At 43.5% G+C, this 22,822-nt stretch overlaps 1 protein-coding gene and 1 long non-coding RNA gene across 18 annotated transcripts in view; one reads left to right on the forward strand and one right to left on the reverse strand.

The window, feature by feature from the left end:
- LOC140709010 (uncharacterized) overlaps positions 1-14,092 on the forward strand; it is a 46,788-nt gene extending 32,696 nt beyond the window's left edge. The window contains exon 3 of the long non-coding RNA XR_012089332.1: positions 13,703-14,092. This is a non-coding gene — a long non-coding RNA (uncharacterized lncRNA). The remainder of the gene's footprint in view (positions 1-13,702) is intronic.
- The window catches only part of DLGAP1 (DLG associated protein 1), a 951,759-nt gene that overhangs the window by 6,705 nt on the left and 922,232 nt on the right, over positions 1-22,822 (reverse strand). For all 17 annotated transcript variants that reach the window (XM_007974542.3, XM_007974540.3, XM_007974541.3 and 14 more), the window contains one exon: positions 6,744-6,835. In XM_007974542.3, the coding sequence (XP_007972733.3) occupies positions 6,744-6,835 (92 nt within the window). The remainder of the gene's footprint in view (positions 1-6,743; positions 6,836-22,822) is intronic.

The raw sequence follows: 22,822 nt of genomic DNA on the forward strand, positions 1-22,822 counted from the left end.
AACATAAGGAGGATGAGTTCCTTTTGGTTTTCAGACATGAGGTAAAAGTGAGGTTACAAATGGTAATTTTATACACTCATCCGTTTGAGTCAGTGATTCTCAAATGTCAAGGCTGTAAAACTCTTCTGTTGTGATACCACATCTATCAATTCAATATGGTATGGGGGAAGGGTCTAAACATATGAAAATCCCAGAACGCGTGATCTACTACAGGATGCATTTTAAAACACCATATTTAAATGAAAATGCCATTTTTGAAAAAAAAAAATACAGTATATTATTATTAGAGTTTGTATTCGACTATATGCTATACAATTTATTCAGAGAACAGATAAGGAATCTAAAATAAGATTAGTTTAAATATTCATGTCAAGCAAAACACTAGGGTAAACAAATGATTAGTAATAAAATACTGGATTTTCAAAGCACTATGTGTTTAATAATTAAGATGTTTAATAATATAGGAAGTAATTTTATCATAGGAAGTAATTTTATCATATGACTGCTTTGAGAAAATCATTTGGAAATCCATTCATTTTAAATTGACCGTAAAATCATATAGCAAATGTGAGAACACATTATCTCTACATACATATATCTACATGTCTGTAACGACCCATTTGCTAAGTAATAGTAAACATTCTTTAGTGTTTCAGGATTGACTTTCTTTGCCCCATCTACATATCCCTGATAACAGAATGTATAAACCTGAATTTATATGCCCTAAGACAGAAAAAACACAGCTAGGAGACTGAAAATGTCATAGTCTTTGTTAATCACTATCTGCAGCAGTAGCTAAAGGCATTCATGGTTAGATGGGTAGCAGCCTCCAAATGTCAAGAGATCTTAGGGCCAGGCGCAGTGGCTCACGCCTGTAATCCCAGTACTTTGGGAGGCCCAGGCAGGCAGATCACAAGGTCAGGAGATCGAGACCATCCTGGCGAACACGGTGAAACCCCGTCTCTACTAAAAATACAAAAAATTAACTAGGCGTGGTGGTGTGCGCCTGTAGTCCCAGCCACTCGGGAGGCTGAGGCAGGAGAATGGTGTGAACCCGGGAGGCGGAGCTTGCAGTGAGCTGAGATCGTACCACTGCTCTCCAGCCTGGGTGACAGGATGAGACTCTGTCTCAAAAAAAAAAAAAAAAAAAAAGAGAGATCCTAACTGGTATCTGTTTTGGTGACCTCTTGGTATTTCAGGCAACTGGATAGACTGTGAAACTCCACGTCCTATAATAACATGAATGAGGCCAGTGTATGCTTTTAAAACTAACCCCTAATAAAACTGATATCAGAATTTTGGAAAGTACAAGGTTGATGACCATCAAAATAATGGATTGGAAAGATGTTTTAAGTTCTTGGGTGCACCAGTATTATTGGCCTACCTCAAAATAAAAATAAATGAAGGTTGGGTGTGATGGCTCACGCCTGTAATCCCAGCACTTTGGGAGGCCGAAGTGGGTGGAACACCTGAGGTCAGGAGTTCGAGACCAGCCTGGCCAACATGACAAAACCCCATCTCTACTAAAAATACAAAAATAGGCCAGGCACGATGGCATATGCCTGTAATCCCACCTGCTCAGGAGGCTGAGGCAAGAGAATCTCTTGAACCTGGGAGGCGGAGGTTGCAGTGAGCCAAGGTTGTGCCATTGCACTCCAGCCTGGGTGACAAGAGTGACACTCTGTCTCAAAAATAAATAAATAAATAAATAGATAGATGAATTGATAAATAGCTCTATTTATAAATGTATAGTTCCCAAAGTGCCCAAAAGTTCTAAAGTTCATTAGAAGAAATAAATTTTAAAGTTTGTAAGTGTTTGATTCATTATTAAAATCTATTTCAATGATGTCTGAATTAATGAAAGGGTTTCTCTGTAGTATTCTGATTTAGTAAACTAAAACAAAAAAAAAGGATTTCTCAATATTTAGATTTCCAGAATAGACAGGTACAAGCTTTGCCCACGTGTCCGTGGTGTCAGCTACCCAGGAGGCGGAAGTGGGAGGATCGCTTGAGCCTGGGAGGTGGGAGGCTACAATGAGCCGCGATCGTACCACTGCACACCTGCCTGGGCATCAGAGTGAGGCTGTCTCAGAAAAAGAAAGGAAAAGAGAAAAGAAAACACTGCAGTGTACCTACACTCTCTGATTCCACTGAACTATCATTTCGTACACTGATGTACTGAAACAATGTAGCCAATAGGCCTGGTGACCTCAAGACTTCATTGATTTTCAAAATATGAATAGTTTAGTTTTAGTTACCAATGAGGCCAAATAGATTGTAGGAGCATCAAACTATATTTAAGAGGCCCTTTGTCAAAGCTTGTATCTGTCTATGCTGAAAACCTAAATATTGAAAACCCCCCCCTTTTTTTTTTAGTTTACTAAATCAGAATACTACAGAGAAACCCTTTCATTAATTCAGATGTCGTTAGAATAGATTTTAATACGGAATCAAACACTTACAAACTTTAAAATTTATTTTTTAATGAACTTTACAACTATTGGACACTTTGGGAACTATAAATTTATAAATATATCTATCTATCTATTTATTTATTTATTTTTGAGACAGAGCATCTCTCTTGTTGCCCAGGCTGGAGTGCAATGGCACAATCTCAGCTCACTGCAACCTCTGCCTCCCAGGCTCAAGTGACTCTCCTGCCTCAGCCTCCTGAGCAGCTGGGATTACAGGCATGCACCACCATGCCTGGCTAATTTTTGTGTTTTTTGTAGAGATGGGGGTCTCACATTGTTGCTCAGGCTGGTCTTGAACTCCTGGCCACAAGATCCTCCTGCCTTGACCTCCCAAGTGCTGAGATTATAGGTACAAGACACTCCACCCTGCCTGTGTTTTCTTAAATGTATTTAACTCTGTATAATGGGCAATTTGTTCCTTTCTCATAAAGAATCTCTTTGCTCCCACATCATTAAGAAGACAGAGAAACAGAGAGAAAGCGTTTAGGCTCAGCCATTCTCCAAATCAGTGAATCGTGTGATATACCATGCACAACAGCGGCAGCTCACTCCTTAATCTAAGACAGGCTGCCTTGGAGACCAGAGGTGGGGGCTGGTGGGGAGAGTGGGGAGGGCCAAGGGAGGCTGGGGTCCTTGGTTTAGTTATGTTGGAAGAGGCCAACTTTTGTCTACTCATTCTAAGCCTGAGAGTCTAGTTTGTGATAATGAGTAAGTGTTTTCAAAATAGAGCTATGATTTTTCTCCTCAGAATAGGAACTCATCAAAGGAGGCTGGGTCTGGTTCTGACAAATCATGGTGCCACTTTCATGCAGCTGTGGACCTAAGCAGTGCTGCCACCAGGCCACGGTGCCTCCTGGGGCAAAGGAGCATGGAGCTGAGTCCACTCCATGAGCAGGAGGAGTGAACTCACATCCTGGGTAGGATTTATGGGGACTGTGGTCGAATAGACAGGGATTGAATCTTGGCTCTGCCTTTTACCATGGGGCTGTGGGCAAGTTTCTTAGTTTTTCCGTGCCCATCTTCCTCATTCATAAACTGTCATTAAAATGTCACTATCAGGCCAGGTGAGGTGGCTCATGCCAGTAATCCCAGCACTTTGGGAGGCCGAGGCGGGAGGATCACGAGGTCAGGAGTTCGAGACCAGCCTGGCTAACATGGTGAAACCCTGTCTCTACTAAAAATATAAAAAATTATCTGGGTGTGGTGGTGGGCGCCTATAGTCCCAGCTACTCAGGAGGCTGAGGCAGGAGAATCGCTTGAACCCGGGAGGTGGAGGTTGCAATGAGCTGAGATCGCGCCACTGCACTCCCAGCCTGAGCAACAGAGTGAGACTCCTTCTCGGGGCGGCGGGGGGGAAGAAAAAAAAAGTCACTGTCAACTCCATGTGTTCTTTTTGAGCACGTAACCAGACCAGGAATGTAAACGCTCTCAGCATGCTGTCAGGCACATGTCAGGCTCTTGACTTCTTTCCGGAGGGGCCTGGTTTGACCAGCATTGTGACTCTCTTCCCCCACTGTGCCTCAGTCTACCTAAAATATGAGAAGCATATTTTACCACCTATGTCCTTCTAGTGGCCAAGAAATGTGAGCCCATAAGGAACTAGGAAACGTCAAAAGCTGGCTTTAATGAGGTTAACATTTTCTAGAAATCTGCACATTTTTGGACCCGGTGCAGTGGCTCACACCTGTAATCCCTACACTTTGGGAGGCCGAGGAGGGTGGATGACCTGAGGTCCAGGAGTTCAAGACCAGCCTAGCCAGCATAGCCAACATGGTAAAACCCTGTTTCTACTAAAAGTACAAAAAATTAGCTGGGTGTGGTGGTGGGTGCCTGTAAACCCAGCTACTTGGGAGGTTGAGGCAGGAGAATAGCTTGAACTGGGAGGTGGAGGTGGCAGTGAGCTGAGATTGTGCTATTGCACTCCAGCCCGGGCAACAAGAGTGAAACTCTGGGCTGGGCACGGTGGCCCATGCCTGTAATCCCAACACTTTGGGTGGCCCAGGTGGGCGGATCACCTGAGGTCAGGAGTCTGAGACCGGCCTGACCAACACGGAGAAACCCTGCCTACTAAAAGTACAAAATTGACCGGGAGTGGTGGCGCATGCCTGTAATCCCAGCTACTCGGGAGAGTGAGGCAGAAGAATCTCTTGAACCTGGGAGGTGGAGGTTGCAGTGAGCCGAGATCGCACCATTCCACTCCAGCCTGGGCAACAAGAGTGAAACTCCGTCTCAAGAAAAAAAAAAAAAAAAAGTGAAACTCCATGTGAAAAAAAAAAAAAGAAATCTGCAAATTTTTCAAAACTTTTGTCTGCAATTTCATCTTTAAAATTTGTACAATGTTTACATTCTTCTTCATAATATAGTTGCTCATCATATATTTCTTTTAACAAGGTGTGTTGTGTTTTCCCTGTATCGTGTACACATTGACTTCCTCGTGTACCTATTCCTCATGTACATGTTTGAGCAATACGGCTTTATATAAGCTTTCTTATATTTAAAGCACAGAGAATCATGTTAATTGAGATCTGTGACACATTAGCAAGTTTGCAAATTAGCAGGAGTTCTGTACCTGGCCCATAGCTGAAGCGTGATAGAATATTTGTTGGACTGAATTCACTTATTAATACATTTACTAATAATAATGATCTCATAAACCAGAATAAATTTCTGAAAAATTGGAAGAAGGGTGAGTTTATTTTTTCTGAGAGAGGGGAAAATGAATTATAAATGTGTGTGTATTAGGCAGGGGGTGGGAGAGTGTGGGAATAGCCCTAAAGAGAGATTACAAAAAGAAAAGAGGGATGGAGACTACCAACTTTTCCATACTTTATATTTTCTCTTGGTTGATCCCTGTCTACATAAATTTCTTTCAGTCTGTATTTCTCCTTGTTAACAAGAAGTGGTTAAAACTCCAAAACTGGCCGGGTGCCGTGGCTCACACCTGTAAATACCAGCACTTTGGGAGGCCGAGATGGGAGGATCACAAGGTCAAGAGTTTGAGACTATCCTGGCTAACACAGTGAAACCCCATCTCTACTAAAATGATAATAATAATACAAAAAATTAGCTGGACATGGTGGCATGTGCCTGTAGTCCCAGCTGCTTTTGGGACTGAGGCAGGAGAATCGCTTGAACCTGGGAGGCAGAGGTTGCAGTAAGCTGAGATCACGCCATTGCACTCCAACCTGGGCGACAGAGCGAGACTCCATCTCAAAACAAAACAAAACAAAACAAAAACTCAAAAATCATGCCTGTCAATTGTTGGGGATAAAAGAAAAACAAAAACCTCTAAGATCATATTTTAAGTCATTTAGATTGCTAATAATTGTTTTCACTTGCCACAAGGTAAACAAGTTGCTTTTCATTTTCTTTGTTTTAGACCCAGCTTGACCAACAATTGAGCAATAAAAGCTATTCTTGCAGGGATTTATTTTATTTTATTTTATTTTTTTAGACGAAGTCTCACTCTGTTGCCCAAGCTAGAGTGCAATGGCTCAATCTCAGCTCGCTGCAACCTCTGCCTCCTATGTTCAAGCGATTCTCTTCCCTCAGCCTCCCCCAGTAGCTGGGATTACCAGCACCCGCCACCACACCCAGCTAATTTTTATATCTTTAGTAGAGACAGGGTTTCACCATCTTGGCCAGGCTGGTCTCGAACTCCTGACCTCAGGGGATCCGCCTGCCTTGGCCTCCCAAAGTGTTGGGATTACAGGCATGAGCCATTGCGCCCAGCCTGTTTTGCTTTGTTTTTGCATGTCCAAGAAGGATGAATTCTTCATTTGTCTCAAGGAGATCAAATCTACACTTTGTAACATCCTTGACTTCTGGCTCTTGAATTAAAACAGAGAACTCAGATTAGGAAATAGTCATTGACTGCTATTTTAGAAAGAAAATCACTATCCAAAATGATTTTTTTGGGCAATATTATTTTAGAAATATCAAGCTGCTTCATATTTTGATAAGAACAATAAAATCAGAGATGCCATGTGAAAGCCAGGAAAATGGAAAATTTTCAGTTACAAAAAAAGCAGGAAATAGTTTTAACTTGATTGAATTTTTTCTTCTAAGATTATTTAAGTGAAAAATAAACATTTTAATTTTAAGACAATCAGGAAATAAGATTCATCAGACAATTCTCTGTTCCAAGTGAGAGACTCCAATGGACCTTGACTTGGTTCAAAATCAGTTTTACTTTAGTTGGGCCAGTCTTGGTAAGATGTTCTTCTTATGGCACTAGCAGGGAAATTATAGAAGGAGAGTGTTACCTACCAGGTTTTCTTCACACAGTTCTCTGAACTGGTAGAATTTCTGGGCCATGAGAAGTTGAGCACTGCCCACTGCGGTTCGGATTTTTCCTAGAACTGAAAAGAGCAAACATACGAGAAATTTACACATCTTGCTTCATCGTTGAGATTTAGTCTGGTAAAGCAAAGAGGAAGTTATGCTATAATAATTAGGGAAAATGGCACACACACACACACACACTGAACACTCATGCCCACCCAGACAGCCCAATCACTGTTGTTACCCTGTTGGTCTATATCACAGAGGCTCCTGGGTTAAAGTAATAAAATCAACTTGGAAAAACACATGCTCCTCCTGCATATTTCTTGGGAGCAATGGAGTTTTCCAGCACTGATGTTACCAAGAACTGGATGTTACCAAGAGAAGAGGCAAACAGTTGTTGCTTTTTTTTTTTTTTTTTAAACTTCCTTTACCGCAAGGATGAATTTCAAGTGTTTACCAGTATAGTTTTGGATTGATGGAGTCAGCCGTCATGGTGGGCTGGCTTGTTTTTCTAATACAAGCCCAAACACAAGGAAAGCAACACTAAACTGGAGGGGAATCTCTTGGCACTCACCATATCCCATCCATATCCTTTCTTATTTTTCCAGAGCTCAGCCACTGGTACTGTTAGGAAAGAGCTGTGACTGACTGAAGTATTTTCTAAGGAGTGAACATGTTCAGCCTGTTGCCTAGAAAATACCAAGGCCGTCCCAGCGTTTACACTCCACAGCCCAATCTTCTGTTAACATAGGGTGGATTCCCTAGGCACCGTGCTGAAAATCTCCGTCTCTGCAACAGGCTACTTCTTGTCTCCCCAGCAATCTAAGGCACCTTTCAGCTGCCGGCAGGCGTGCTCCGACCGAGCAGAGCTGCTCTCTGCTGAGCAATGCCCAGCTCTGCAGTGTCCCTGGGGCTCGCCTGCACACTTTGGGACTGGGTGCAGCTGCCCCGCTACCCACCAGGGTGTTCTCAACACACGCCGTAATGGTCGGGAAGAAAGGGATCAAAAACTAAAGCAGGAGAACGTCTCAGAAGAGCACTTGCCTCTCTGGAAATCTTTACGGGATTTAAGCAATCCGGTTGTTGTGAATTTACAGAGCCAGACACCCGAGTGGAATGAAGCCTTTCTCAACCTCATTCCCCACAGTCTGAGCGATAGAAATCGAAGAATAAGAAACTCCATTCTGGCCCAGGATTTTCTAGCAATTTGCTCCTTTATTTGTTTTAAACTGCTAGGCTAGATAATGGTTTCTGATGCACATTCTACGCAGGCATTACTCAACTATTTCAGCATTCCCACAAGTCACTCGGTGCATTTATATTTCCTCTAATATGTCACCAGCCACACCAAACAGCTCACAGGCAGACATTTGTCCCCTCCCTCCGTGATCTCGAGGGGTCTCCCTTGACAGCTGTCTAGCAGCAATTTCTTAGGCCTAAGTTCTAACTATTTTTCTGCTCTGCTTTTAAAATCTCTTGGAGTGGTTATCCTTTTCCTCTTTAACTAATAAATCAATTGTGCAAGACCTCCTCTCCTTTGCTTAACATCCCCAGAAAGGACAGCTTATGGAGACACAGGGCCTGAGTGGGCCAGAGTCCTCAACATCTACTGCCTGGACAAGTCACCATCTCTACTTTCCCATATGTAAAATGGGGCTAATGGTACCTATTTGGAGGGTTGTTGGGAAGGTTAAAAGCATTAGTGTATTTGAATTGCTTAGGGCTGTGTTGGATTTACAGTAGGCACTTAATAATTATTGGTTATTATCTAGGATCAGAAACCTCTACCTCTTCTATGGGTGTGCCCACTGTGAGAGCCACACTTGCCCTGGCTAGGAGAGAAGAGGAAAAACAAAGTCTGGATTATCTAAAGTGACTGGGTATCTTGGTCTCCCGGGACAGGTATGCTCTCTGGGTGACCTCTTCCAGCTCTGAGAAGGTATATGAAGCAGGCACTTCCTAAGTGAGCATGCGGTTGTAGGTAAGCTCTGAGGTTTATGGAAACCTCTCTGAATTATCTTGCTGAAGGGTAGGACTGTGAGACTGGCAAATCTCAAGAATGGGTCATAACCTGGGAGGTTATGACCAGGCTACCTAGGTCTCCACTCTGATGGCTGGGTTCCACAGCTCCTGGGAGCTATCACAGAAACTCCAGCTATTCTGATTTACCTAAGAACTTTGAGCTGATGGTTCTCAATTACGTCTGATGCCTGAGCTATATAATAGACTCCCATAATAAAAGTCACTGAGTAAGACAGTGATTCTCAAAAGAGGAGACAGCACTGTTCTATTAGTATTCTATATTATTTGGGCAACATGCAACCACATAAGTTAGGGCTAACTCAGATGTCTTCTCAAAAGTGAAACAAGGGACATCTTTCTTCATTCAGCATGGCCTGGCAAGAGCCCTGGCAAAGCATCTGGGGTGGAGTTGCGGCCCTTCTGTTTCCCGGGCTTTTGCTGTCATGTTCCTTGCATGGAAATTCCCTACTGGCTCTGGGATACTTGCAATTCCTGTGTCCAGAAGATGACCTTTCCTAGGTCCTGGGTGGGGAGATGACTGCTTGGGCCTAGAATGAGATCATGAAACAGGGAGGTTGGGAGAAGCAGATGATGGCTCATATTTCCTCGTCCTCCACACTTTCTTTTCCAGAGAACTAAAAACTCACTTTAATTTTAAGAAAGAAGCTGTAATGGAGGTTTTTTTGTTTTGTTTGGTTTGGTTTTTTTCCATGAGACACTCTGTGTGTGTGAGGTAAGTTCTTGCTTCCAAAAGTAAATTTCACATTTGTTGCCCATGCCTTGAGGAAGTTGAAATTAATAAACAATAAATGGTAAACACCAGTAGAAGTAAAAAGTGGAAATAAAAAGGCTGAAAGTTGGTAAAAAAATGAAATGAAGAAGAAAGAAGCATCTCGATGTTGTTTTGAAACTACTCTAAAATGTTCAATACCAACCTTCAGGGTGGAAAAAAAAATACAGTTGGCCCTCTGTATCCATGGGTTTTGCATCTGTGGGTTAAACCAACCTTGGGTCTCACTATGTGGCCCAGGCCCGTCTTGAACTCCTGGGCTTAAGCAGTCCTCTTATCTCAGCCTCCCAGAGTGCTGGGATTCCAGGTATGAGCCACCGCATCCTGCTGAATTTGTTTTCTTTTTCCCTTTTCTCTCTCTCCTATGAAATGAAGCCCTACAGATAAAGTAAATGTTCTCCACTCCTATCCCATTCCTTTTTTTTTTTTTTAAGATGGAGTCTCGCTCTGTCGCCCAGGCTGGAGTGCAGTGGTGCGACCTAGGCTCACTGCAAGCTCCGCCTCCCGGGTTCACACCATTCTCCTGGCTCAGCCTCCTGAGTAGCTGGGACTACACGCGCCACCACACCAGACTAATTTTTTGTAGTTTTTGGAAGAGACAGGGTTTCACAGTTTTAGCCAGGATGGTCTTGATCTCCTGACCTCATGATCCGCCCACCTCAGCCTCCCAAAGTGCTAGGATTACAGGCATGAGCCACCGCGCCCGGCCTATCCCATTCCTTTTCATCCCCAGAGGAAACCACTGCAGTAGAGAATGAGTATTTCAGTCTCATCACTGAGTTCATAAGGTGTCTTTTCTGGTCCTGGAAAGGTGATAGCTAAGGGGCTTTTTGAGTGTTAGATTGGGGCAATGTCACTAGCAGAGTTGAGACCCCGTAGCCAACAGCAGCAGATTTTCTCTGAACGTTAGAATGGGGGTTTCAAAGCTCTGTGGGTGTTGAGTTCATCTCTTTCACATTCTGGTCATGCTTTTTTTTTTTTTTTTTTTTTTACAGATTGTTCAACCCAGATGTAGTTAACAGTTTTTCCACCCATCTCCCTTAGGGCACATTCAAGTGCATCTTACAGAATAATTATCTCTGCTGTGTCACCCAGGCAAGCCATTTAACCATGATTCATACCATATATTTGTGTAATACTTAATCAGATAGTAAGCCTTGTATTGCTGGGCAGTTCTTTTTATCTAAGTAAATCTAGCCTACCCAGACACCGTATAGGCACCTGATAGTGAGGCTTATAGACTCCTCCCTTTCCTTTCCTTCCCCGGCTACTCTGTGAATCTGTCCCTCAGTGGGAGTACAGAACAAAACAGAAAACACAGTTGAATGGAGTTCCTCCTACTTAAGAAGTAAGCGCTCTTTATAAACCCCCCCACTTACAATTCTTCAAACCTCTTACTCCACAATAGATATTTAAAAAGACCCACAATAGAGAGGACAGCCCTGGGTTAGTGAATCACATAAAGTCAGGAAGAACTTTTGGGAGGCCTTTGTGAATATGTGTTTACTTAAATTATCACTTGGTATTTCAAAACTCACAAACAGCCATCTAATTAGATCCTCACAGGACCCTGTGAGGCAGAGCAGATAACTTCATTTGAGAAAACTTGTGCTCAAACTACAAAGTCTCTTCCCCAGGGACACCTGCTGTGGCCAGTCCCTATCTTCTGACCCCAGTCTAGTTGGGCTCTCTTCTCTCTACACTCACCGAAAATTGTGTCTGAATCTACTTAAGTGGAAGCTATCTGAGTGTGATTTCCTTCTTTTTTTTTCTCTACTGTGGTAAGAACACTTAACATGAAATCTACCCTCTTAACAAATATTTCAGTGCACAATACAGTTTTGTTAATGGTGGCGCAGTGTTGTACAGCAGATCTCGAGAACTTATTCACCTTGCGTAACTTTAGATCCACTGAACACGAAATTCCCATTTCCCCCTCCCCCTAGACCCTGGCACCCACCATTCCGCTCTGTTTCTTAAGTTTGACTATTTTAGATACCTCATATAAGCAGAATCATGCAGTATTTGTTCTCCAGTGGCTGGCTTATTCCACTTAGCATATAGTCCTCCAGGCTCATCCATGTTGTTGCATATGGCAGAATTTCCTTCTTTTTCAAAGCTGAATAATATTTCATTGTATGTATATACCACATTCCATTTATCCAATGAGTGTGATTTCTATTTATTTGTTTATTTATTTATGAATGGGGTCTCACTATGTTGTCCAGGGTGGAGGACAGTGGCTATTCATAGGCATGATCATGGGGTACTATAGCCCTGAGCATATAGCCCTGCCATAGCCTTCTGAGTAGCTGGGACTGCAGGCATGAACCACTATGCCAGGTTGCATGTAATTTCTTTATCAACATTTCCCAGCCAGTGATAATGGATAGGGGTGAGTGGCGTAATAAGTCAGTGGGAGAGTTGGAAGAAATTCGCCAAGCCTGATCACTGTCTCACGTTAGGAAGCAAGAGCCAGACCTGATCACTCTCCCACATTAGGAAGCAAGAGCCAGACCTGATCACTGTCCCACATTAGGAAGCAAGAGCCAGACCTGATCACTGTCCCACATTAGGAAGCAAGAGCCAGACCTGATCACTGTCCCACATTAGGAAGCAAGAGCCAGACCTGATCACTCTCCCACATTAGGAAGCAAGAGCCAGACCTGATCACTCTCCCACATTAGGAAGCAAGAGCCAGACCTGATCACTGTCCCACATTAGGAAGCAAGAGCCAGACCTGATCACTGTCCCACATTAGGAAGCAAGAGCAAACCACATCCATCCACCTGAAGTGACTGGCAGGCAAGGCAATTTCAATCCTGAAAAGAAGAGAGGAACCAAGGACACCTTGAAAGAGATGGTGGGTGTAAGTTTCAATTTCTGTTTTTCTTTTAAAGATTGTATGTCATAATGAGAAGCAGAGAACAACTATTTTGGCTGTGGGAAAGGGGAGTCTTTTATGCAAACTATGATTTGAAATCTCCTGACTACATTCAAAGACCCAGCCATTTAGAAGAGAGATACTTCCTCTTTCCCACTGACCTCTGTGGGATAGGTTGTAATTTTGAGAAAAGGAGGTAGTATAAGAGAAACAAGGATGAAGAGAAAAAGCACTTTCTTTTAACCCTCCCAGTGGGTCTATGACAAAGCTGCAAGGAGTTTCAGTGCGCTGGTGATCTTTTTGCTGGGTTAAAATCAGGATTACAAACCTTAAGCATAAGTAGCATATGTATCCTTTCCTATTTCAAGAGAAGTTAGGTCTCTAGAACTGAAAAGGCAGATGTGCTCATTTCTCTGACTGCTTTTTTTTTTTTTTTTTTTTTTGAGACAAGAGTCTCACTCTGTCACCCAGGCTGGAGTGCAGGGGCACGACCTCGGCTCACTGCAACCTCCACCTCCCGGGTTCAAGTGATTCTCCTGCCTCAACCTCCCGAATATCTGGAATTACAGGCATGAGCCACTGCGCCTGGACTCTCTGACTGCTTCTAATTCTTACATGATACTACACCTAACTTCACGATCATCAGACCTTACCTTAGGGCCTCAGAAACAGAGAAGAATAGACATATTTCTTATATCCTCAAAGTATGTTCTCTGAAGCCCAGATACAACAGACACCCCTGCAATGGATTACATCTGACAGGCTCCCCGTGGTGAAGGTTACTATGGTACATATGCTACATAGAACTTGTCACATTTTTCTGCCACCTACACTGTAATTCACCTAGTATGTTTCATTTTAGTCTAACTTTCTCTCTGGGCAATACAGGCATGCCTCAGACATATTGTGGGTTTAGTTCCAGACCACTACAATAAATGAATATCACAATAAAGTGAGTCACATTAATTTTTTGCTTCCCAGTGCATATAAAAGTTATGTTTACACTATACTGTAGTCTGTTAAGTGTGCAATAGCATAATGTCAAAAAAAAAGTACCTAATACTTTATTGCTAAAAAATGCTAATTGTCATCTGAACCATCAGCAAGTCACAATCTTCTTGGTAAGGGAGGGTCTTGCCTCGATGTGGATGGCTGCTGTGATCAAGGTGGAAGTTGCTGAAGATAGGGGTGGCTGTGGCAATATCTCTTTAAAATAAATTTTTTTTCATTTTTTATTTTTTGTAGAGACGGGATCTCGCTATGTTGCCCAGGCTGGTCTCAAGCTTCTGGCCTCAAGTGATCCTCTCATATTGGACTCTCAAACTTCTGGCATCACAGGTATGAGTCACTGCCCTGGCTGGCTGTGGCAATTTTAAAAATAAGACAGCAATGAAGTTTGCCGCATCAATTGACTTTTTCTTTCGTGAAAGATTTCTCTGTTGCATACAATATTTGTTTGACAGCATTTTACCTACAGTAAAACTTTTTTCAAAATGGGAGTCAAGGGGCTGGGCGTGGTGGCTCACGCCTGTAATCCCAGCACTTTGGGAGCCTGAGGCAGGCGGATTACCATCCTGGCTAACACGGTGAAACTCCGTCCCTACTAAAAAATAGAAAAAATTAGCCAGGTGTGGTGGCGGGCACTTGTAGACCCAGCGACTCAGAAGGCTGAGGCAAGAGAATGGCGTGAACCCAGGAGGCGGAGCTTGCAGTGAGCCAAGATCATGCCACTGCCCTCCAGCCTGGGCAACAGAGCGAGACTCCGTCTCAAAAAAAAAAAAAACCAATTGGAGTCAAGGTTGGGAGTGGTAGCTCAGACCTGTAATCCCAGCATTTTGGGAGGCCAAGATAGGAGGATTACTTGAGCCCAGGAGTTCAAGACCAGCCTAGGCAACATGGCAAAACCCCATCTCTACTAAAAATACAAAAAATTAGTAGGCATGGTGGCATATTCCTGAAGTCCCAGTTGCTCAGGAGGCTGAGTTGGGCGGATCACCTGAGCCTGGGAAGTTGAGGCTGCAGTGAGCTGTGATTGTGCCACCGCACTCCAGTCTGGGCAACAGAGGAGACCCTGTCTCAAAAAAAAAGAAAAAAAACTGGAGTGAAAATCCTCTTGAAACTTACCACTGTTTTATCAACTAAGTTGATGTAATATTCTAAATCCTTTGTGGTCATTTCAACAGTGTTCACAGCATCTTCACCAAGAGTAGATTCCATCTCAAGAAACTATTTTCTTGGCTCATCCATAAGAAATAACTCCTCCTCTGTTCAAGTTTGATCATGAAATTATAGCAATTCAGTCACATTTACAGGCTTCGCTTCTAACTCTAGTTCTCTTGCACTTTTTACCACACCTGCGGTTTCTTCCTCCACTGAAGTCTTGAACCCCTCAAAGTCATCCATGAAGGTTGGAATCAACCTCTAAACTCCTGTTAATGTTGATATTTTGACCTTTTCCCATGAATCATAAATGTTCTTAATGGCATCTAGAATGGCAATTCCGTTCCAGAAGGTTTTCTTTTTTTTTTTTTTTAATTTTTAAATTATTTTTTCAAATTTTTGTGGGTGCATTGTGTATATATTTATGGGGTACATGAGATGTTTTGACACAAGCATGCAGTGTGACATAAGCACATCATGGAGAATGGGGTGTCCATCCCCTCAAGCATTTATTCTTTGGATTACAAATAATCCTCCAGAAGGTTTTCAATGGACTTTGCCCAGGTCCATCAGAGGACTCACTATCTATGGCACATATAGCCTTATGGAATGTATTTTTAACTAAGAAGACTTGCAAGTCCAAATGACTCTTTGATCCATAGGCTGCAGAATGGATGTTGTACTCCTCTGTTTTCATGCTACTGATAAAGACATACCTGAGACTAGGTAATTTATAAAGGAGAGACGCTTAATGGACTCACAGTTCCACATGGCTGGGGAGGCTTCAGTCATCGTGGAAGGTGAAAGGCACGTCTTACATGGCGGTAGATAAGAGAAAATGATGATAGACAAGCAAAAGGGGAAACCCCTCATAAAATCACCAGATCTCATGAGACTTATTCACTACCATGAGAACAGTATGGGGGAACCACCCCCATGATTTAATCATCTCCCACCAGGTCCTTCCCACAACATGTGGAAATTATGGGAGCTACAATTCAAGATGAGATTTGGGTGGGGACACAACCAAACCAAATCAGGTGTCATGTCTGCAGGCATGAAAACGACATTCATCTCCATGTACATCCCCATCAGAGCTCTTGGCTGACTAGGTGCATTGTCAATGAGCAGCGATATTTTGGAAGAAATCTTTTTTTCTGAGTCACAGGTCTCAACAGTGGGCTTAAAGTGTTCAGTAAACCATGCTGTGAACAGAGGTACTCTCATCTAGGCTCTGTTGTTTTACTTACAGAGCACACTTTATAAGAGCACACAAATTTAGCATAATTGTTAAGGGCCCTAGGTTTTTCAGAATGGTAAATGAGCATTGACTTCGACTTCAAGTCACCAGCTGCCTGAGCCCCTAACAGGAGAGTGAGCCTGTCCTTTGAAGCTATGAAAGGCCTACATGGCATCTCCTTCCGATAGAAGGCTGTTTGGTCTACATTGAAAATCTGTTGTTTAGTGTAATCATCTTCATCAATGATCTTAGCTAGATCTTCTGGATAACTTACTGCAGTTTCTCCATCAGCACTAGGAATTCACCTTGCATGTTTATATTACAGGGACAGTTTCTCTCTTTAAACTTCATGAACCAACATTTGCTAGCTTCAAACTTTTCTTCTTCAGCTTTCTCACCTCTCTCAGCTTTCATAGAATCGAAAAGAGTTGGCCAGGCGCGGTGGCTCACGACTGTAATCCCAGCACTTTGGGAGGCTGATGTGGGTGGATCACCTGAGGTCAAGAGGTCAAGACCAGCCTGACCAACATGGAGAAACGCTGTCTCTACTAAAAATACACAATTAGGCATAGTGGCACATGCTTGTAATCCCAGCTACTTGGGAGGCTGAGGCAGGAAAATCGCTTGAACCCGGGAGGCGGAGGTTGCAGTGAGCCGAGATCACGCCACTGCACTCCAGCCTGGACAAGACAGAAACTCCATCTCAAAAAAAAAAAGAAGAGATTTACAATGTCTCTCTGATTAAGCTTTGGCTTAAGGGAATGTTGTGCCTGTTTTTTTCTTCTCTCCAGACCACTCAGACTTCATCCATATCAACAAAAAGGCTGTTTTGCTTCCTTATCATTTGTATGTTCACTTGGGTAGCGCTTTTAACTTCCTTTAAGAAGTTTTCCTTTGCATTCACAACATGGCTATCTGGCACAAGAAGCCTAGCTTCTGGCTTATTTTGACTTTTGACATGCCTTAGTGACATGACTTAGTGAGGAATCACTAAGCTTAATCATTTATTGCTTTTGATTAAAAGTGACAGATTGTAACTCTTCATTTGAACACATAGAGGCCATTATTGGGTTATTAATTGGCCTAATTTAAATATTATTGTGACTCAAGGCACAGGAAGGCCTGAGGAGAGGGAGAGAGACAGGGAAATGATGGGTCAGTGGAGCACTCAGAACATAAACACCATTTATTGATTAAGTTCACTGTCTTATATGGGCATGGTTCATGGAGCTCCAAAACAATTACAACAGTAACATCAAGGATCACTGACCACAAATCACCATAGGAGATATAATAGTAATGAAAACACTTGAAATATTGTGAGAATTACCAAAATCTGACACAAAAACAGAAAATGAGCATATGCTTTTGAAAAGATGGTGCTGACAGACTTGGTCAACTCAGTTTGCCACAAACCTTCAATTTGTTTAAAAAAAAAAAAAAAAAAAAAAAGCAGTATCTTCAAAGTGCAATAAAGCAATGCCAATAAAACGAGGTATGCCTGTGTGTGGGAAAAAGTGTAGGTGTGGGGCCAGGAACAATCAGCTCACCAATTACCAGCTGTTGATCTTGGGAAAGTTGATCAGACTCAGACTCTTTTTCCTTTAATGACCATAATATCATCTTCATAGCATTGCTGATTACTTAATGGAATAATATAGGTAAACGTGAGAATGCAGTAGGAATTATAACTCCTATAACTGATCTACATTCTTTAGTTCTTGGGTATTTACCTAAAAGGTGGCAGTATCCAAAAAATGACATGATTTCTTCTGCAAATCTTTACACTCCAACTCCTCTCTCCAATAGTGTCAAATAATTTGATGTCCTTCTTTTTTGCTGGCTTTTATTCAGGCAGATTCTCACAAGTATCACTGATTGGTGAATAATTTCTTTTTTTATGTGTATAAGAAATCCATTCAAGACCAGCCTGACCAACATGGAGAAACCCCATCTCTACTAAAAGTACACAATTAGCCAGGTGTGGTGGCACATGCCTGTAATCCCACCTGCTTGGGAGGCTGAGGCAGGAGAATTGCTTGAACCCAGCAGGCGGAAGTTGCGGTGAACTAGAGATCGTGCCACTGCACTCTAGCCTGGGCAACAAGAGCAAAACTCCATCTCAAAAAAAAAAAAAAACCAAGAAATCCATAACAATTTTTCAGGGGCTCAGATTGTAGTGCCTCTCTGTATAATCTAGCACAGTCTCCCCCAGCCATCAAAGCTCCAACAGTGGCCAACTGACTGCTGGGTGACACAGACACACAGAGGAGACAGGACCTTAAAGCACACTGGACATTCAATCAGAGGCTTACTTGGAAAACAGACTCACTGCAAAATGAAGGGTCAGAGCCCTCCTTAAGAATGGCAGCTTCTTCGGGTACAGAGATGACGGCAGATAAACCCTGCTAGCCTCTACAGCTATATTTCCATTTTATTTTCCAGATAGTGCTTAGCCATGTGACTTGATGACGCCATAAACCAATGGTCTCTAAACTTGGCTGATCCTTCACTGCTGCCCATTAGTTCTTTGCGATGTGTTTGGTTACCTCCCTCTCTAACCCTAATTTCCTGAATCTTATCTATTCTCAACTCAACCCCTATTTCCTCATCTTCAGCAACCTTGCTTCCTATGAGATGAAAATGGAGGGCATCAGGCATGAACACTGCTGTGATCCGGATGATAGTGTCTCCTCCAAAATGTATGTTGAAACTGAATCCCCCATGCAATAACAATAAGAGGTGGGGCATTGGGAGGTGATTACGTCATGAGAGCTCTGTGGTCATGAATGAGGTTAGTGCCTTTATTAAAGGACTCAAGGTTGAAGGGACCGCCTCTTGCCCTTCTGACCCTTCTGCCACGCAAGGACACAGGGTTTGTCCCCTCTGAGGGATGCAGCAACAGGCCTCATCTTGGAAGCAGAGAGCAACCCTCACCAGACACACAAGCTGCTGGCACCTTGATCTTGGATTTCTCAGCAACTAGAGCAATGAGAAGTAAATGTGTATTGTTTAAAAATTACCCAGTCTTGAGCATTAGGACAAATACCTAATGCATGTGGGGCTTAAAACCTAGATGACAGGTTGATAGGTGTGGCAAACCGCCCTGGCACATGTCTACCTGTATAACAAACCTGCACGTTCAGCACATGTATCCCAGAACTTAGAGTAAAATTTAAAAAAACATTACTCAGTCTTTGGTACTTTGTTGGAGCAACACAAACAACGGCAAACACTCTCAATGTTCTGTCTCTCCTAACACTCCTCCCCCACCAATCTCCTAAACCTTTCTGCCCCCACCCTAGTGTCTTCTCTACATCCACTTTTCCCATCTACGTGTGTCCTTGGTCTGATTCTGTCCCTGCTACCCTGAGGCCTTGCTGCGTGAGCCAGTCCCTCTCTCTGAACTCCTTCTGCCAGTGCCTTACCTGAGATGTCGGGCAGCATCCTCAAGTCTTTCCCATTCTAAGTGGGGCAACTCCTCCCAACCCTATGGTCCCCTCCAGCTAACACAAAATTCCTCTTCTCCCCTGTTATTGGCTGAATTGCATTTTCCTAAAACTTACATGTAAAATTCCTAACCTCCAGTACCTCAGAATGTCACTCTGGAGATAAGGCCCTTACAGAGGTGACTAACTTACAAAGAGGTCATTCCCATGGGCCCCGATCCACTATGACTGATGTCCTTATAAGAATTGGAAGTGAGAACACAGACACACACACAGAGCGGAGACTCGGGGAAAGGGCGGCGGTCTGCAAGCCAAAGAGAGCGACCTGAGGGGGAAACAGCCCCTTGATGTCGAACTTCCAGCCTCCAAAACTGTGAGAAAATTAATTTCTCCCGTTTAAGCAACCTGCTCCATGGGTACTTTATTATGGCAACCCTAGCAAATTAACACATTCCCTTCAAACCCCCATTCTCCAAAGGGTAGCATGCCTTTGCCCTCGTCTTTCTTCTGCTCTCCATTGTCTCCACTCCCTGCAGCCCAGCTGTCTCCACCCTCTTCACCTTCTGGACTCTGCCTTTGGCACAAAGGAACTCAGATCCCTTGGGTCTCCCAACAACAGTCTCTGGCTCACCGCCCTTCCCTGATGCTGCCTTCCCTGTACTTGCTAGAATTTCTCTCACTCCACCTCGTAAATGTTGCACACAAAGCGTAATCCCGAGCTCACTTCTCCACTCACTTCCCTCATTCCGCTTTCTCGAATTTGTGACTCCACTGGGTACTGACCCCAGATGCTTTCGAGGAGCATGTGTAACCACCAGCTCAACACCTCCTGTCTCCCCAAATCCGTGTTCCCCTCAGGATTCCCTTGTTGATTACAATTAGGGGTACAAGGCTTGACCAATCCATCCATAGCGTAAATGTTCTCCATCCCTTGACAGTCTTGGAGATTTGGTTTCATTAAGGGAACTACAGGGTTTTCTTATCTCATGTAACTCTCATGCTGACTTTTCTTTGGTTCCCCTGCTCCATATGATAAGCCCGAAGCCCCCTTCAGCAGGGCAAGTGCAGGCCAAGCTGTCCAGTTTCTCTCTGCTGACTCCTTCCGTGCTCCAAGCGCCCACGGCTTCCCAGATCCCCAAGGTCTTTCTCTCCTAAGTGTCTTCTTCACACCAAGCACTAAGCTGAGACTGTCTCCTCCCCTTGATGCCCTAGGCAAGCCCCTCTCCCTGTATCTAGCAGTCCTCATCCTTATGATGCAGCTTGGGTGTACCCTGCCAGAAAGCCTTACCTCTTTCACCTCTCCCTCCTCACTGCTTCTAAAATCCTCCTGCATAGCTGTCTCTGCCTTTTGCTCATTCTTTTCAACATGTTCCATTAATATGTCTGATTTCCAACCAGAATGTGAGTTCTTTGATGGCTTAGACTGTGCCCATGTAACTAACTCCTGTTATCTCCACTGAAGGAATACGTTTTGAAATTAACTGAGTTATTTACAGATTCTATATCAACCAGAAAAGAAAACTACCTGTGATATTCTGATCCCTGAGCACTCTAATTCTTTAAGGTTTTATTGTGTCTAGCACCACTTTTTAAATTCCAGTGTTGACTAATTAGCTGATACAGTCTTAGCTGGGGTATTATTCCTCTTGCACTGCTGTTTGTCATGCTATTTGTAGTGACTAGCCTGGAAAAGTCACACCATCTAGGATAAGTTGGGTTGTGTTTGTGGATGATGAGTTATATTTCCTTATATTCAAATTTTGCCTTCTTTTTCCCACTTGCCTTTTTCTTTCTTTCTTTCTTTGTTTTTAAACAGAGTTTCACTCTTGCTGCCCAGGCTGGAGTGCAATGGTGCAATCTCCACTCACTGTAACCTCCGCCTCCCGGATTCAAATGATTCTCCTGCCTCAGGCTCCTGAGTAGCTGGGATTACAGGCGCCCACCACGCCCGGCTGATTTCTGTATTTTTAGTAGATACGGGGTTTCACCATCTTGGTCAGGCTGGTTTCAAAGTCCTGAACTCAAGTGATCCACCCACCTTGGCCTCTCAAAGTGCTGGGATTACAGGTGTGAGCACTGCACTTGGCCTCCCACCTGGTTTTTTTCCCCCAATGTTGTAGACTTCAGGGGTGAAGACAGAGAAAAGAAATTTAAAAAGTGGATCCATCCACTTACTTTAAAGACATGTGCAGTCAACTAATTTTTCCTTTTTTTAAAGACCTCACTCTGTTGCCCAGGCTGGAGTGGAGTGGCACGATCTCAGCTCACTGCAACCTCCACCTTCCGGGTTCAAACAATTCTCCCACCTCAGCTTCCCAAGTAGCTGGGACTACAGGGGCCCGCCACCACTCCTGGCTATTTTTTGTATATTTAGTAGAGACAGGGTTTCACCATGTTGGTCAGGTTGGTCTCAAACCCCTGACCTCAGATGATCTGCCCACCTCGGCCTTCCAAAGAGCTGGGATTTCAGGCGTGAGCCACTGAGCCTGGCCACAGTCAACTAATTTTTGACAAGGGCACCAAGAGGATACAATGGGAAAAGGATAGCCTAAGTGTAGGACCAGAAACCACACAACTCCCAAAAGAAAACAGAAGGGAAAGGGCCCTCAACATTAGCCTTGGCAATAATGTTTTGGATATCGCAACAAAAGCTCAGGTTACAAAAGCAAAAATAAATAAATGAGACTGTACAAAATGAAAAAGCTCTGTTAGCAGAGGAAACAATCAACAAAATAAAAAGGCCAGGCACAGTGGCTCACGCCTGTAATCCCAGCACTTTGGGAGGCTGAGGTAGGTGAATCACCAGCAGTTCAAGACCAGCCTGGCCAACATGGTGAAACTCCGTCTCTACTAAAAAATACAAAAAAAATTAGCCGGGCATAGTGGTGCATGCCTGTAATCCCAGCTACTCAGGAGGCTGAGGCAGCAGAATCACTTGAACCTGGGAGATGGAGCTTGCAGTGAGCCAAGATTGCGCCACTGCACTCCAACCTGGGCGACAGAATGAGACTCTGCCTCAGTAAATAAATAAATAAATAAAATTATAAAAATAAAAATAAAAAGGCATCCTACAACCAGGGAAAAAAATATTTGCAAACCACATAACCAATAAGGTTTGTAGACTATAAATCCAAAATTAATGAAGAAATCTTACAACTCCATAGCAGGAAAGCAAATAACCCGAAAAACCTCAATTTAAAAATGGGCAAAGGTCCGGCCAGGCACGGTGGCTCACGCCTGTAATCCCAGCACTTTGGGAGGTCGAGGCGGGTGGATCACGAGGTCAAGAGATCAAGACCATCCTGGCTAACACGGTGAAACCCCGTCTCTATCAAATATACAAAAAATTAGCGGGGCGTGGTGGCGGCGCCTGTAGTCCCAGCTACATTGGGAGGCTGAGTGAGGAGAATGGTATGAACTCAGGAGACAGAGACTGCAGTGAGCTGAGATCGCATCACTGCACTCCAGCCTGGGCGACAGAACAAGACTCTGTCTCAAAAAATAAACAAACAAACA

The sequence above is a fragment of the Chlorocebus sabaeus genome, chromosome 18, assembly GCF_047675955.1.
Source record: "Chlorocebus sabaeus isolate Y175 chromosome 18, mChlSab1.0.hap1, whole genome shotgun sequence".
Classification (NCBI taxonomy): domain Eukaryota; kingdom Metazoa; phylum Chordata; class Mammalia; order Primates; family Cercopithecidae; genus Chlorocebus; species Chlorocebus sabaeus.